Raw genomic sequence first — 16107 nt, forward strand, 5'->3', positions numbered from 1 at the left:
GCCTCCATCTGACCAATTTGGCAATAATGTAGGCTTTCAAAGTAGAAAAATAATCATGGTTCATTGGAATGAAGGGCCCTGAGTTAAGTATGATACTCTAAAAAGAAAAGTTAAGTGTACAAAAGGTCAAAAAAGAAACATGGTTGCGGTATGATTGTTTAGCACTGTTGATTCCACAAAAAAGTAGAAAAGGACTTCAACAGATAGTTTACTACTACTAACAAATCAAATTGTAATATCAGTGACAGGATGGTGGATGACTAATTCTAGATCAACAAAGTTTAAAGATTGCATCATTTTGGAGAGTGGCATCTGGTTGTAAAAAATTTAAAACTCATCCCTAATGACCCCCCACCCCCCCAAAAAAAATGAAAACTCAAGTGATAGGTTCGAACTTAAATTCTCATCAAATAGTAAGTGAAATTTAACTAAAGAAAGAAAACTCAACTAACTTGAGTTTGATTTACTATGTGAACATCAACCAAGGCCTGTACTCCTAGCAAGACTTAGTTGGTGGATAATCTGCAGTTTGAAAGCTCATTTTATCTTCATTTTCTTTTTTGGTTTGAGGAAATTACCTTAACTCCAAGCATTGTATCAGAACACATATTACTACACCTGTAGAAAGGTATAAAATCAAGTACAGAAATAATAAAGAACTCTGTCAAACCTACCGTATTGATAAATGATAGTTTAGAATGTGTGGTTTTCACAAAGTGTTTGGAAGTTCAGTTATCGTAAAGATTATGTCACTGTGATCTTTAAAATTCTAAATCTGATAAGATGCCTATGATAAAATAAACAGTAAATATTAAAGGACAAAGTAATTTAGAGTTTTTAGCAGGATGTGTCAGACAACATTGCATAAGCTTTGAAGATCTAAAAATCTATTTAAATTATTCTAAAAACAAAAATTTAATTGAAAAAACATCCCTATCTCCTAGTTTCCTGAGGTGAATTTATTCTTATAGATCATATAATGAAATGAGTTGGCTTTAATGAATCCTCTTTGAAATTACTCAAGGCTATTCTTTATACAAATATTTTTTTGAGAATTATAATATTTGTAAAATTTGTATCTTACATTTTATTTGCTTTATTTTTACTTTGTTACTCCATCTCTAAATTATGGATTATGTTTTCTTAATGATTTGTAGCACTTCCTAATACACTGAAAATTTTTTGTTAGATTGTAGAATATGTCCCCTAAAGACAAAACTAGATTTTTCTATTTAATATACTTGTAGATCTGTCTGAACAACAATATATGATTATTGATCCAATGCTTTTTTAAAATATTGTGATATTAATTTTACTTTGTATGTTTGGATTTACTATTTCTCTTTACATACTATTCCTATAATTCAGTTCGACACTTACCGTAGACAGAGGCAGTCAGGTATGGGATCTTGTCATCTGAGGAGCTGTAAAGAGTCATATATCCAGTAAAGTAAATATATACAGTAAAGAGTCATATATCCATATTTTATATATAATTAAGCTATTCATTCTTAAATGTAACATATGTTTATTGACTGCTGGCAGTGTGTTAGGCACTTTGCTAATTGCTAGGAATGTAGCAGTGAAAAAGAGGTATAAGAATCCTGTACTCATAGAGCCTGGATGTCGGTGGAAAAATTAGTAAATGGTTTAGAGTCTGTCTTTCCTTTGTTTGGTCAACTTTTGTCATTTTTTGTTATTTGAAAGAAGTTTAAAAAAAAACTCATTGGTAAATGACAATGAGCCACATTTTTTATAAAGATTTTTCCCATATCACACTTCACTTGAAGTTATTAGGACCCAGGCTCAGACATTATTTTCTTACTTACTGATTTTCTAAGGTTTTTTTTTTATTAATGATGAAATAACAGTCAAATGTTTACAGTTCACAACTTAAAAGTATTAAAGATGTACACTGAAAAGTGATTTCAAACAGAGTTAATTCTTGGAGCTCCTAATTAATCTTTCTTTCTATAGATATTGGTCCTGGTTTTGTCTTTATCTGTAAAAATCTGAAGACTATAGAATTAAAGAGTTTAGAAGTATGTGGAATTCACTAGGAGACCCTTAGAAGAGATGCTTCTTTTGATTTGAGCAAATTGACATTTTTTTTTGCAGAGTCTTTGTATATCTATAATTTGCAATTATAATTTATTTCTAAATGAAATTCAAATTCTTCATCTTTCAGATTTTGACAGAGCAAGTATGTACTCAAGTTGTACACAAACCACATCCAGAGCCAGATTCTACAGTGAAAATTCAGAATCCAAGTGAGCAAACCAGCAATTCTTTATTGTAATGCAGTAGTAACATGTAACATGGTAACATGTGAAAATAAATCAAAACTAAATCAAAACTTTTGCTAACCACCTCAGTCGGTATGGCGTTCACATAGTTTCATTTATGACACTTACAACTCACCTACCATAGTTCTAAGCATTTAGTAGAAAATCAGTAAATATTTTTTGAGCAGAAGATATGATGTAGTTATAAATCTTTACTATAATTTTTTGTTCATTTGCAGTGATTCTTAAGGTAGTGGCAACTTTGTTAAAAAACTCTACACCAAGTGCAGAACTGATGGAAGTTCGTCGTTTGTTTTTATCTGATATGATAAAACTTTTCAGTAACAGCCGGGAGAATAGAAGGTGAGCAGTTTGAATACTATAACAAAACTTTATTTCCTAACTAATCTTATTTTCTCTCCTTTATTTTCAATCTCTTTCAGAGAAAAATTTTTCAAATCTTTCCTATTTTGCTAAATACTTTCAATCATTAGAAAAGGCATTTGTTTCTTTTATATAATCTGCATACTTTCATTTTTATATGATTTTATTTAACTTTATGGTTATTATATTTTAACTGTATATATAAACATAAATATCCAAAAATCCTTATTTAAAATATACCATCCCTTTTCCTGATAACTGTCTACCACCAACAGTAGTTTAAATGTAATGATGTTAGATTTGCTGAGATCATCTATGCTTTTCTCAGCTTGGTCTGATAACTGATTATTGTCATGCATTCTAAAGCTGGTTAGCTAGGACATGGGGTACAGTATGAAGCCATGGTTGCTGCATGAGTCTTATATTTAACAACTACTGATTGAATGTCTGCCATGTATAAAGCACTGTGCTGCACAGATTGTCTTGGTGTACAGTCTTAGTGCAATTCAGTTGGAAAGATAACAGTGAAGCGATGATTAATTTCTAATATGTTAAGTGCCTTGTGAGTGCTACATGTGATGAGGGAGTAGCGAAACAATAGCTAAATCTCACTAGGAGAGTTGGGAGAGCAATTTTAAATGATAATATGGATTTTTCCAAGTAGAAGAATGGGAAAAGTCATTCCAGGTTAAATATTAAATATGCAGAATGACTGTATACGTTGCTTTATCTAAGTCAGATCATATTTTCACTATTCATCTCAATTTCAAAATAATAAATTCTAATATAATTTAGGAATTTTTAATGATTTTTCCTCCCCACTAGATGCTTATTGCAGTGTTCAGTGTGGCAGGATTGGATGTTTTCTCTTGGCTATATCAATCCTAAAAATTCTGAGGAACAGAAGATTACGGAGATGGTCTACAATATCTTCCGGATTCTTTTGTATCATGCAATCAAATATGAATGGGGAGGCTGGAGAGTTTGGGTGGATACTCTCTCAATAGCCCATTCCAAGGTAACAAGGGATTTAACATTTTACATCATCAGGATTTCAGCTGTGGATTAAATGCCTGTAGACACTCATCTGGTGCCATCTTGTGGGCATCTTGCATTATGGCTGATTCCTTTATGCCAATTTTCTTTCTTTTCCGTTCTTGTTTTTGTTTTTCTCTCTCGGTTCATACACTTTTAAAGCTTGAAGTATTTTAGGGACCCTATAATTGAAACTTCAGGTTTATAAATTAGGAAGTTTACACTCTCGAGGCACCCCCCCCACATACGTTTTCTAGCAGATCTGAGAGCTGGCGTCTGAGCCTTTTAACCCAGACATCCCTACTGGTTCTTACTCATGAAACGGAGTCTTATATATACTTTTTAAGCCTTTTTAAAGTAATCAGAACTTTTTTTATTTCCAAATGAATAATAAATACATTTAAAGTATTTAAGTTTAGTGGTGTTTTTAATTGCATTATCTTTATTTTTAATGATAAGAATCTATATGTTTGTTTATATTTTAAATATGGTCTGTTTTTTGGTAAAAGGAAATAGTCAATTAAAATTTAGAGTATGTACACCTTAGATTCTGGAAATTCAGAGTTAATATATCTCATCTTGTGGTGTCATAGGAAAAGGATGTGTGCCTGAAGTTGTTGGCTTTTGATTCAGTCTATGCCACAATTCAGTTTCATGGCATTAGGAAACTCATTTAATCCTTTTGTGCAGAAAAATTTTTTAAAGATGCAGATAGTAAATATTTTAGACTTTGTGGGCTGTACAGCCTGTGATACAACTACTCAACTCTGTCATGCAGTATGAAAATAGCCATAGACAATATGTAAAGAATGAACATGGCTGTGTTCTAATAAAATTTTATTTACCAAAACAGGTGATAAGCAGATTTGACCCATGAACCATAGTTTACCAACCCTGCTTTTGGGACTTGATTTCCTTTTCTGTAAAATAAGGGGGTTTTATATTAAGATAATCTTCAGAGAAAGGTCCCTCAACCTAAAATTCTGTCATAGTATCATTTAAATATCAATATCATATGTGTCTATAGGAAGGATTTTGAACTTTTTTTATTTTAAAGACCTTTTATTTCTGTTACAAATTTACATTTTATAATATATTGGCACCTCACTTTTTTTGTTGTTGTTGTTGCGGTACGCAGACCTCTCACTGTTGTGGGCTCTCCCGTGGCGGGGCACAGGCTCCGGACGCGCAGGCTCCCCGGCCATGGCTCACGGGCCTAGCTGTTCTGCGGCATTTGGGATCTTCCCAGTCCAGGGCACGAACCCGTGTCCCCTGCATCGGCAGGCGGACTCTCAACCACTGCGCCACCAGTGAAGCCCTGGCACCTCACTTTTATCATTGCACTAATAAGTTTGAAAATAGTATTTTATAGGGAAACTCATTGCAAATCTTTGTGCAATAAATATATATTGATTATTCCTAACTATATACTGATTATTCCTAAACAAGCCTATATAAAAGTAACAAACTAAAGTAACCTATATAAAGATAAAATTGTAAAGTTTTAACATTTTATAACTATATATTTATAGGTATGTGTTGTCTTTTTTTACCTCACTTGTTGCAATAGTCACACATCTGAGTCATAGAAAAATGATGTAGTGGTAGTACTTTGGATATTATGTATTATTAGCCAGTTCTCTGTTTTAGCTCAAATAACCCGAATATATCGGAGTTCAGCTGGCATATTAACTAGGGTAACATTGAAATACTTCACCTAAAAGAAAATATCATTTTATTTAAAAAACTTTAATAATGCTAGTTTACCTAACTGTGTTTTTGGACAAGTCATATAATAAGTCATATATGACTATTTTGATGCTATTCCAATTACTTGATGAAACTAAGCACTTGTTTTAGGATTAATATGCACTGTGTTTGAAATCTTAAAATTATTTGCACCATTTTTGCTATTATTATCATAATTTTATTTATGTCATTTTTTTCTTCTTAATATATACAAAATGCCTTAATGTTTTCTTTATCCATTCCTAAGGTCACTTATGAAGCACATAAGGAATACCTAGCTAAAATGTATGAAGAATATCAGAGACAAGAGGAGGAAAACATTAAAAAGGGAAAGAAAGGGAATGTGAGCACCATCTCTGGTCTCTCATCGCAGACAACAGGAGCAAAAGGTGGAATGGAAATTCGAGAGATAGAAGACCTTTCACAAAGCCAGAGCCCAGAAAGTGAGACAGATTATCCTGTCAGCACAGACAATAGAGACTTGCTCATGTCAACAAAAGTGTCAGATGATATTCTTGGAAATTCAGATAGACCGGGAAGTGCTGTACACGTGGAAGTGCACGATCTTTTAGTTGATATAAAAGCAGAGAAAGTGGAAGCAACAGAAGTGAAGCTTGATGATATGGATTTATCACCAGAAACTTTAGTAGGTGCAGAGAATGGTGCTCTTGTGGAGGTTGAATCTTTGTTGGATAATGTATACAGTGCTGCTGTTGAGAAACTCCAGAACAATGTACATGGAAGTGTTGGTATCATTAAAAAAAATGAGGAAAAGGATAACGGTCCATTGATAACATTAGCAGATGAGAAGGATGAACTTCCCAACAGTAGCACATCATTTCTCTTTGATAAAATACCCAAACAGGAGGAGAAACTCCTTCCTGAACTTTCTAGCAATCACATTATTCCAAATATTCAGGACACACAAGTACATCTTGGTGTTGGTGATGATCTTGGATTGCTTGCTCACATGACCGGTAGTGTAGACTTAACTTGTACATCAAGCATAATAGAAGAAAAAGAGTTCAAAATCCATACAACTTCAGATGGAATGAGCAGTGTTTCTGAAAGAGACTTAGCATCATCATCTAAAGGGTTAGAGTATGCTGAAATGACTGCTACGACTCTGGAAACTGAATCTTCTGGTAGCAGAATTGTACCAAATATTGATGCAGGAAGTGTAATTTCAGACACTGAGAGATCTGATGATGGCAAAGAATCAGGAAAGGAAATCCGTAAAATCCAGACCACTGCTACAACGCAAGTAAGTCATCCTACGTGTGTTCTGAAGATGCATTGAATAGATATAGAGTTGTTAGCACCAAAGCAGAGTAATTTCTTATGAGTCACACCATGTTTATATTTAATTATGATAGCATAATAATTTATGGAATTGAGTAGTATGGTTCTATAGATAAAAGAAATTTAAAATACCTGAATCATATATCCAACTCTGCCACATTCTGTCTGTGTAACTTTGCTCAACCTCTCTGGGCCTGAATTTTCTCATACAGTGCAAGAGGTTGTACCAGATTGAAATATGACCTTTAAGGTCTCTACCAGTTTGAACATTTTATGGCTCTGTGACCACATTTACACATTTGTATTCGAGATCTTCATTCTGAATACGTGATTAATTTTAACCTTTTGAGCTTCAGGCCCAACCCTGTTCTGTGGATTATAGAAAAGAGGACTTGGAGCCCAGATTGAACTGATAAATGAAATGAAGGGGAAGGGAAAAGGGAACTGTTATTTATCAAGTGCCTACTATGTTCCAGGCACTGTGCTATATGTTATCAGATTTAATTCTCACAACAACCCTGTGAGGTAGGTAATATGGCTGAGAAAATTTGGAATTATTAACAGTGAGAATTTTCTTTATAGCCACATGGATAGGGATTCATATGAGAAAATTAGAGATTCTCAGGCTTGGTGGTGAGGAAATGTTAGTGCTGCAGTTTGGGCCTCACCATACTAAAGCTAAAAACAGATGATGTTTTCTGATATGAATTTTAATTGTTGAGCACTGAGTTTATACTTATTTTCTAGACTAGATAATACCTTATGGTTAAGAACTGAAGAAAACTTTTACCCTTTATGACTTGTTTTTTGTTGTTGTTGCCTCGGTTTTCCATTCACCTTTTTTTTTTTTTTTTTTGTGGTACGCGGGCCTCTCACTGTTGTGGCTTCTCCCGTTGCGGAGCGCAGGCTCCAGACACGCAGCCCCAGCGGCCATGGCTCACGGGCCCAGCCGCTCCAAGGCATGTGGGATCTTCCCGGACCGGGGCACGAACCCGTGTCCCCTGCATCGGCAGGCGGACTCTCAACCACTGCGCCACCAGGGAAGCCCTCCATTCACCTTTTAATGTCATCAAAGAATCATTTAACATGTGTCCATTAGAGTTAGGTTACAGAGAGTAAACCATACCTCACTAGTGTCTTTGTACTCAGAATCGTTGAAAATATATTCTGTGTGTGGAAAAGATATATATTTTTTTCTCTACTAAATACTGCCATTTCCATTTTTGTGGCAGTTGTGTTACAGTGGTAATTGGCGGGGGATGGAAATACTGAATTAAGTCCAGGTTTAAAATAAAGGAAAGTATGGTGCATTGTTTACTGAGCATAATAATCTCTAGGCTTGCCTGGTTTTCACTCAAAGTTCACAGGCATTTATCTGGTTTTCTAACGTAGAAAAGGCATTTATTTTTCTAAATCGAAGTATTTTGAGTGAAATAGACTTTGAAGTTAACTTGCATCTGTACAAGTAATATTTCTTTTAATCTTGTGTTTCTAATTACAATTAGTTGATGATATATACCCAGTATTCTTCACTTTGAGTATAGACTCACTTTTATAAGGAAGAAATGTGGTCTAATGTAAAGACTCATAAAGAGGGCTAGAGAGGATCTGGTTTTCAATGTGAACTTTGGTGTTAAACTTAAGTATTAGGTTCCCTTGCCTAGTTTCTGAGGCAGCAAAATAAAAATAATAATAATAGCCTTTTCTTCTCAGAAAGGTTCCTGTGCAGGGAATCACCAGGTGAATAATAAATGTAAAATATACTAACCTACTAAAGTCATATGCAAAAGCTTTACTCACTTAACTGTACTTACTATTTTCATTTTGAAATCAGGTGTTTCTTTTTCACTCTACAAATGTTCCCCTTTTCTGTCTCCAGGCTGTTCAGGGTCGGTCTATCACACAACAAGACAGAGATCTCCGAGTTGATTTAGGATTTCGAGGAATGCCAATGACTGAGGAACAGCGGCGCCAGTTCAGCCCAGGTCCACGAACTACAATGTTTCGTATTCCTGAGTTTAAATGGTCTCCAATGCACCAGCGACTTCTCACCGATTTGCTATTTGCATTAGAAACAGATGTACATGTTTGGAGGAGGTAGAAATACTTCTTTTCTATAACTAAGACTAATTCCAGTTGAAAAATGAATATCTTAAAATTGGTGGCATCGACTGATGAATAGCGAATTCTATCATTAAAAATCTCACAAATTTATTAAAAATAATCAAACTTGAACATTTTTATATAAACATAAATATTTTCATAATGATTATGAGTCCTGGGGTGGGTCAAATTAAAGGCTAACCAAGAATTTAGGCTTAAGACAGTTAATTAGCCAATTTTTGAAATCTAGCATTGCCAGGTTATTATAAAAAAGAGTTTTAACCAAGAAAAGGTTCAGAACTGGTTCAAATAAATTTCTACATTTCTATCTTTCCCTGTTAAAATTAATACCATGTACTACATTTATTCTTGGTGATAAGATTTGACACATAGTGCTGAAATAAAATTAAAAATCAGCTTAGACATCTATTTTTAGAGCTTATACCATTTACGTGGTAAGTGGATATCATTTCACATATAATCATTTAAGGAAAACAGTGAAGAAAACTGTTCAATTGTTTTATTTTTTCAGTTCAAATAAATTGAATAAGTTACAAGAAAGAAAACAAAGTCTTCATAAATTTTAAAATTACCTTGCCTCAATTTCAATTTAATTTTCTAATAGCAAATATGCAACAAATTAATCAGTTATGAGAGTGTCATGTGTTCATGCAGATAAATTAGGTAGTTGATGTCTGTCAGTAACAGTACCCCACCATCAGTGACTTGAACAATCAGTGGCACAATGGACTATGAGTGAGTTTCTTAACAGTGGACTTAAGTGAGTTTCTCTGCTTCTCCTAGTTATCCTTCTGAGATTCAAGGTGGCTGCTTCAGCTCCCAGAATCAAGTCAACATAGGAAACTTACCCCAACTAGAGGGCAGGACTCTTCTTCCTCCTTCACCCCCTTCTTCCTTCCTCCTTTTCCTTGTCTCTCTCTCTCTCCCTCCTCCTCTCTCCTCTTTCTTCTTCTCCTCTTCCTCTTATTCTCTTCTTCTTCTTCTCTTTTTTCTAACAGAAGCCCCTCAAGAAATTTCCTTCTTATGTCTCATGTGTCAGTAGGATCATATGCTATTCTCTGAGTCACCAGCAAAAGGGAATGGGATTATAATGATTGGCCTCCATGGAGCAATACTGGTTACCAACCTAGTAGCTGTGGTGAAGCCAGTCTTTCCTGTACCAGATGTAGCTCAATAATAGAACAAAATCTAGATTGTGTTAGCAGGGAATAAGGAATAACTATCATGCAAGCAATCAGTGTCTGCCGTAGAAAGTTTTTAGTTCTGATTTTATTTGGTCAGTTTGTCCTTAGTCTACTTATGTGGTAGAAACAGTGGTCTTTCCATTGCTAATGTTATATGCTAAGTTACCTAGGGATGGTAAATGAGACTGGAATACCATGAAATACGTTACTACTAACATGAGTATCAGTGTATGGAGAGATACAGTGTAATTTACTAATTGCCATGTTAGTATCCCCCAAATGAATGATACTCAACTATCCGTCCCTTTATACTGTGTGTGTCTTTCTGTGTTTTCTTTCATGGACTCTCATAAAATTTCCCAGACAGAATTTTACATAATTTAAAAAAATGTAAAAGATAGATAGTACTTTAATTTTTAGGACAAGAGAAAACATCCTGAGATCTAAGATATATTAGATGATATTTTGCAGTTCTTAAAAGGTGAGAATCATTGACTTAAATTTGATTGTGGAGTAATCTCTTTTTTTCTGTTAGAGAATAGTTCGTATTCTTGACGGATACCAAACTAAAGCAGTGTATTTCTCTGAGAATCTATAGCGAATGTTTTGTATGGCAGAGCTGCACTGCTGACCTTTGAGGTCTTTTTTCCTTTTTTTATTCAGTAAGTACTTGAATTTTACTGACTCATTTATACTCCCCTATCGTTATCACTTCTGTGGCTAGCAGTATACATTTTCAGTACAGCTGGTCAAAGCCGGAGCTGCAGTATGGTGATACAACAAATTGTCAGCTAACTATTCACTTGTTCTGCCTTTCAATACCAAACAACAAGCTTTGGCAAGAATAAATTTTTTTAGCCAAATTCATTGACCTAGTCATATGTCTTTGAATCAAGTTAATGCACTGTATTTTAAAAGCAGAAACAAAATAATAAATTATTATACTTGGACACACACAAAAAATCCATGCTGAAATGAATGCTAAGTTTTTGGTAATATGACATCTCAATTGTAAGTTATTTTCTTTTCTAATAACTCCATTTTAAATTTGTCTAGCTCTTATTTTTCACTTTAAAAATGGCATTATAAATAAAATCTAAACTTCTAATTCTTAAACCAAAGAAATGTTCATTTCTGCTTTGTTTTTCTGCCATTTTAGCCATTCCACAAAGTCTGTAATGGATTTTGTCAATAGCAATGAAAATATTATTTTTGTACATAACACAATTCACCTCATTTCCCAAATGGTAGACAACATCATCATTGCTTGTGGAGGAATTTTACCTTTGCTCTCTGCTGCAACATCACCAACTGTAAGTACTTTGCCTCCATCTAGTGGTTATGTTTTATAATTACATTACTAGAGTGTGTCAGTGGTGTTCTATACTATAAACAAGGAAACTTTTTAACCATATAATTTAAAATTATATATATTTGTATTCTCACCTCTTTTAATTGTCAGTCTTGGGTTCCAGCTGTGTGCATTTATGAACATATTTCTCTGGTAATTCTGATGAACATGCCTTAGGAAGAGCAATAACTATGAATGATTTAGCTTTATTTTCTATATATTGTTTCTCTCTCCAAATCTACATTATAATAAACTGTTAAAATCTTTGTTCTGTAAATCTTGAAGTTCTAAATACAAGTACATGTTTATTGTATGATAATTAGAGTCGAATCTAAATTTAGAAAAAGTCATCTTTAGACATTCAGTCTCATGACTTGCTTGAACTATTACTTTTTTTTTTTTTTTTAAATTTCATTTATTTATTTATTTTTGGCTGTGCTGGGTCTTCTTTTCTGTGCGTGGGCTTTCTCTAGTTGCGGCGAGCGGGGGCCACTCTTCATCGCGGTGCGCGGGCCTCTCACTGCCGCGGCCTCACTTGTTGCGGAGCACAAGCTCCAGACGCGCAGGCTCAGTAGTTGTGGCTCACGGGCCCAGCCGCTCCACAGCATGTGGGATCTTCCCGGACCGGGGCACGAACCCGTGTCCCCTGCATTGGCAGGCAGACGCTCAACCACTGCGCCACCAGGGAAGCCCCTGAACTATTACTTTTAAACTTAATATTATTTTAAATGATATATAGGAGTGTTACACTTCTGATCTCTGAGATTTAATCTTGAAGCCAGTAATTTGCTTCAAAAAGAGAATCGAATGATTGAATTCTTAGAGTGTTTCTTATTTAAAACTTAGGTACCTCAGATAGAAAAAGTATAAATGACAATTTTTTCTGTACCTGAAAAATTTCATAATCCTTAAAAACCTCAAAAAACTTTATGTTAGCCATATGGCATCTTTTAGAATTTTCATGTGACATGATTTACTGGTTCAACATTTATTTTTTAAAAATACAGACTTTCTCTAATAAAACATTGAAATGTATTAATATAAGTTTGAAATAATGTTACCTATGTCATTTAAAATATAATAGATAAATAACTATATTTTAGCTGTCTTTTAAAAAATCTCTCTGATTCATATTTTTGAAAAAACAGACTCTAGCTAATTGCTCAGATGGGAAAGAATATAGAATTCTGCTTCTCATATTAACTGTGTTCTTGCTACCACATTGGAAGCTCATCCATTAGCCCCAAATATATCCTTTTTCCAGAGAGAAACTTGCTGTTTTATTAAGATGTGTTTTACTTGATGAGGCAGTGTTTCCAAATTGATCTCTGGCTTTATTTCATCATTAACAAGTTTTCTCTACATGACTCTTTTTCTCGCTGTCCCTTTGCCACCACCCCTAGAGCAGCACTGAAACTTAAGTATTGGCAGCAAAAAGAATGTATCCTCAGCACACCTCCCCCTCACAGGCACATATACTTCTATTTCATCCATGAATTTATTCGGGTCTCCAAAGGCAAGAAGGCTAGTTCAGCAGGGAGTGCAGCAGAACAGGTCCTAATTAGGGCATTCTTGAAATTAGCAGCTGACCAAGGAAATTGAATCAGGAAGAAAAGTAGTTGATGGTGTGTGAAGAGTGCAGGTATCCTGTGAGATTAACATACCATCCCTTCTCTTTAATCTCTGATTTCCTCTATGATTTATACCAAATTCTGATAAATTGAGAGTTATATGTGATGTTAAAAATACATTCTAATATTGAGGCAGGAAGAGGCTTTGTTTTGTTTTTTCCCTCTTCTATGCATTGAAGAGTGACTTAATGATTCATCCTGGCATTTTTCTTCATCCTATAAATTTTTTTATGTCTTATAAATTAACATTTGTTGTCAGGAAATTTTAAAATGTTATACTGAAATATACTTTAAAATATAATATTGTTTTAAAATTTTCTGTAGAACAAAAATGACCTTTATAAAAAAATTAGCAGTAGACATAAAAATTTGTATAGATTTGAAATATTCACATTACTAGTCTTCCACATTTTAAAACTAGATCTCTATCAAAATAGAGAAAATAATTAATGAAGTTTCAATAAACAATATGATTTAAATAATATGTCACTACCCCAATTTGCTTTTATTTTTACATCTTTATTGGAGTATAATTGCTTTACAATGGTGTGTTAGTTTCTGCTTTATAACAAAGTGAATCAGTTATACATATACATATGTTCCCATATCTCTTCCCTCTTGCGTCTCCCTCCCTCCCACCCTCCCTATCCCACCCCTCTAGGTGGTCACAAAGCACCGAGCTAATCTCCCTGTGCTATGCGGCTGCTTCCCACTAGCTAGCTATTTTACGTTTGGTAGTGTGTATATGTCCATGCCACTCTCTCACTTTGTCACAGCTTACCCTTCCCCCTCCCCATATCCTCAAGTCCATTCTTTAGTAGGTCTGTGTCTTTATTCCTGTCTTACCCCTAGGTTCTTCATGACATTTTTTTTTTCTTAAATTCCATACATATGTGTTAGCATACGGTATTTGTCTTTCTCTTTCTGACTTACTTCACTCTGTATGACAGACTCTAGGTCCATCCACCTCATTACAAATAGCTCACTTTTGTTTCTTTTTATGGCTGAGTAATATTCCATTCTATATATGTACCACATCTTCTTTATCCATTCATGCGATGATGGACACTTAGGTTGTTTCCATCTCCGGGCTATTGTAAATAGAGCTGCAATGAACATTTTAGTACATGACTCTTTTTGAATTATGGTTTTCTCAGGGTATATGCCCAGTAGTGGGATTGCTGGGTCATACGGTAGTTCTATTTGTAGTTTTTTAAGGAACCTCCATACTGTTCTCCATAGTGGCTGTACCAATTCACATTTCCACCAGCGGTGCAAGAGTGTTCCCTTTTCTCCACACCCTCTCCAGCATTTATTGTTTCTAGATTTTTTGAAGATGGCCATTCTGACTGGTGTGAGATGATATCTCATTGTAGTTTTGATTTGCATTTCTCTAATGATTAATGATGTTGAGCATTCTTTCATGTGTTTGTTGGCAGTCTATATGTCTTCTTTGGAGAAATGTCTATTTAGGTCTTCTGCCCATTTTTGGATTGGGTTGTTTGTTTTTTTGTTATTGAGCTGCTTGTAAATATCGGAGATTAATGCTTTGTCAGTTGCTTCATTTGCAAATATTTTCTCCCATTCTGAGGGTTGTCTTTTGGTTTTATTTATGGTTTCCTTTGCTGTGCAAAAGCTTTGAAGTTTCATTAGGTCCCATTTGTTTATTTTTGTTTTTATTTCCATTTCTCTAAGAGGTGGGTCAAAAAGCATCTTGCTGTGATTTATGTCATAGAGTCTTCTGCCTATGTTTTCCTCTAAGTATTTGATAGTTTCTGGCCTTACATTTAGGTCTTTAATCCATTTTGAGCTTATTTTTGTGTATGGTGTTAGGGAGTGATCTAATCTCATACTTTTACATGTACCTGTCCAGTTTTCCTAGCACCACTTATTGAAGAGGCTGTCCTTTCTCCACTGTACATTCCTGCCTCCTTTATCAAAGATAAGGTGACCATATGTGTGTGGGTTTATCTCTGGGCTTTCTATCCTGTTCCATTGATCTATATTTCTGTTTTTGTGCCAGTACCATACTGTCTTGATTACTGTAGCTTTGTAGTATAGTCTGAAGTCAGGGAGCCTGATTCCTCCAGCTCCGTTTTTCGTTCTCAAGATTGCTTTGGCTATTCGGGGTCTTTTGTGTTTCCATGGAAATTGTGAAATTTTTTGTTCTAGTTCTGTGAAAAATGCCAGTGGTAGTTTGATAGGGATTGCATTGAATGTGTAGATTGCTTTGGGTAGTAGAGTCATGTTCACAATGTTGATTCTTCCAATCCAAGAACATGGTATATCTCTCCATCTATTTGTATCATCTTTAATTTCTTTCATCAGTGTCTTATAATTTTCTGCATACAGGTCTTTTGTCTCCTTAGGTAGGTTTATTCCTAGATATATATATATATATATTTTTTGGTATGTGGGCCTCTCACTGTTGTGGCCTCTCCCATTGCGGAGCACAGGCTCTGGACGCGCCCGCACAGTGGCCATGGCTCACGGGCCCAGCCGCTCCACGGCATGTGGGATCTTCCCAGACCGGGGCACGAACCCATGTCACCTGCATTGGCAGGTGGACTGTTAACCACTGTGCCACCAGGGAAGCCCTATTTCTAGATATTTTATTCTTTTTGTTGCAATGGTAAATGGGAGTGTTTTCTGATTTCACTTTCAGATTTTTCATCCTTAGTGTATAGGAATGCCAGAGATTTCTGTGCATTCATTTTGTATCCTGCTACTTTACCAAATTCATTGATTACCTCTAGTAGTTTTCTGGTAGCATCATTAGGATTCTCTATGTATAGTATCATGTCATATGCAGTGACAGCTTTACTTCTTCTTTTCTGATATGGATTCCTTTTATTTCCTTTTCTTCTCTGCTGTGACTAAAACTTCCAAAACTATGTTGAATAAGAGTGGTGAGAGTGGGCAGCCTTGTCTTGTTCCTGATCTTAGTGGAAATGCTTTCAGTTTTTCACCATTGAGTACGATATTGGCTGTGGGTTTGTCATATATGGCCGTTATTATGTTGAGGAAAGTTCCCTCTATGCCTACTTTCTGCAGGGTTTTTA

At 34.9% G+C, this 16107-nt stretch overlaps 1 protein-coding gene across 3 annotated transcripts in view; it reads left to right on the forward strand.

Annotated features, from left to right (window-relative positions):
• NBEA (neurobeachin) overlaps positions 1 to 16107 on the forward strand; it is a gene marked incomplete at its 5' end in the record, with an annotated part of 627381 nt that overhangs the window by 188062 nt on the left and 423212 nt on the right. For all 3 annotated transcript variants that reach the window (XM_082859302.1, XM_082859301.1, XM_082859303.1), the window contains 6 exons: positions 2189 to 2270; positions 2525 to 2648; positions 3495 to 3687; positions 5701 to 6717; positions 8635 to 8852; positions 11223 to 11376. In XM_082859302.1, coding sequence (XP_082715428.1) covers positions 2189 to 2270; positions 2525 to 2648; positions 3495 to 3687; positions 5701 to 6717; positions 8635 to 8852; positions 11223 to 11376 — 1788 coding nt within the window. The remainder of the gene's footprint in view (positions 1 to 2188; positions 2271 to 2524; positions 2649 to 3494; positions 3688 to 5700; positions 6718 to 8634; positions 8853 to 11222; positions 11377 to 16107) is intronic.

This window comes from Leucopleurus acutus (assembly GCF_964270905.1).
Source record: "Leucopleurus acutus genome assembly, chromosome: 18".
Taxonomy (NCBI): Eukaryota; Metazoa; Chordata; class Mammalia; order Artiodactyla; family Delphinidae; genus Leucopleurus; species Leucopleurus acutus.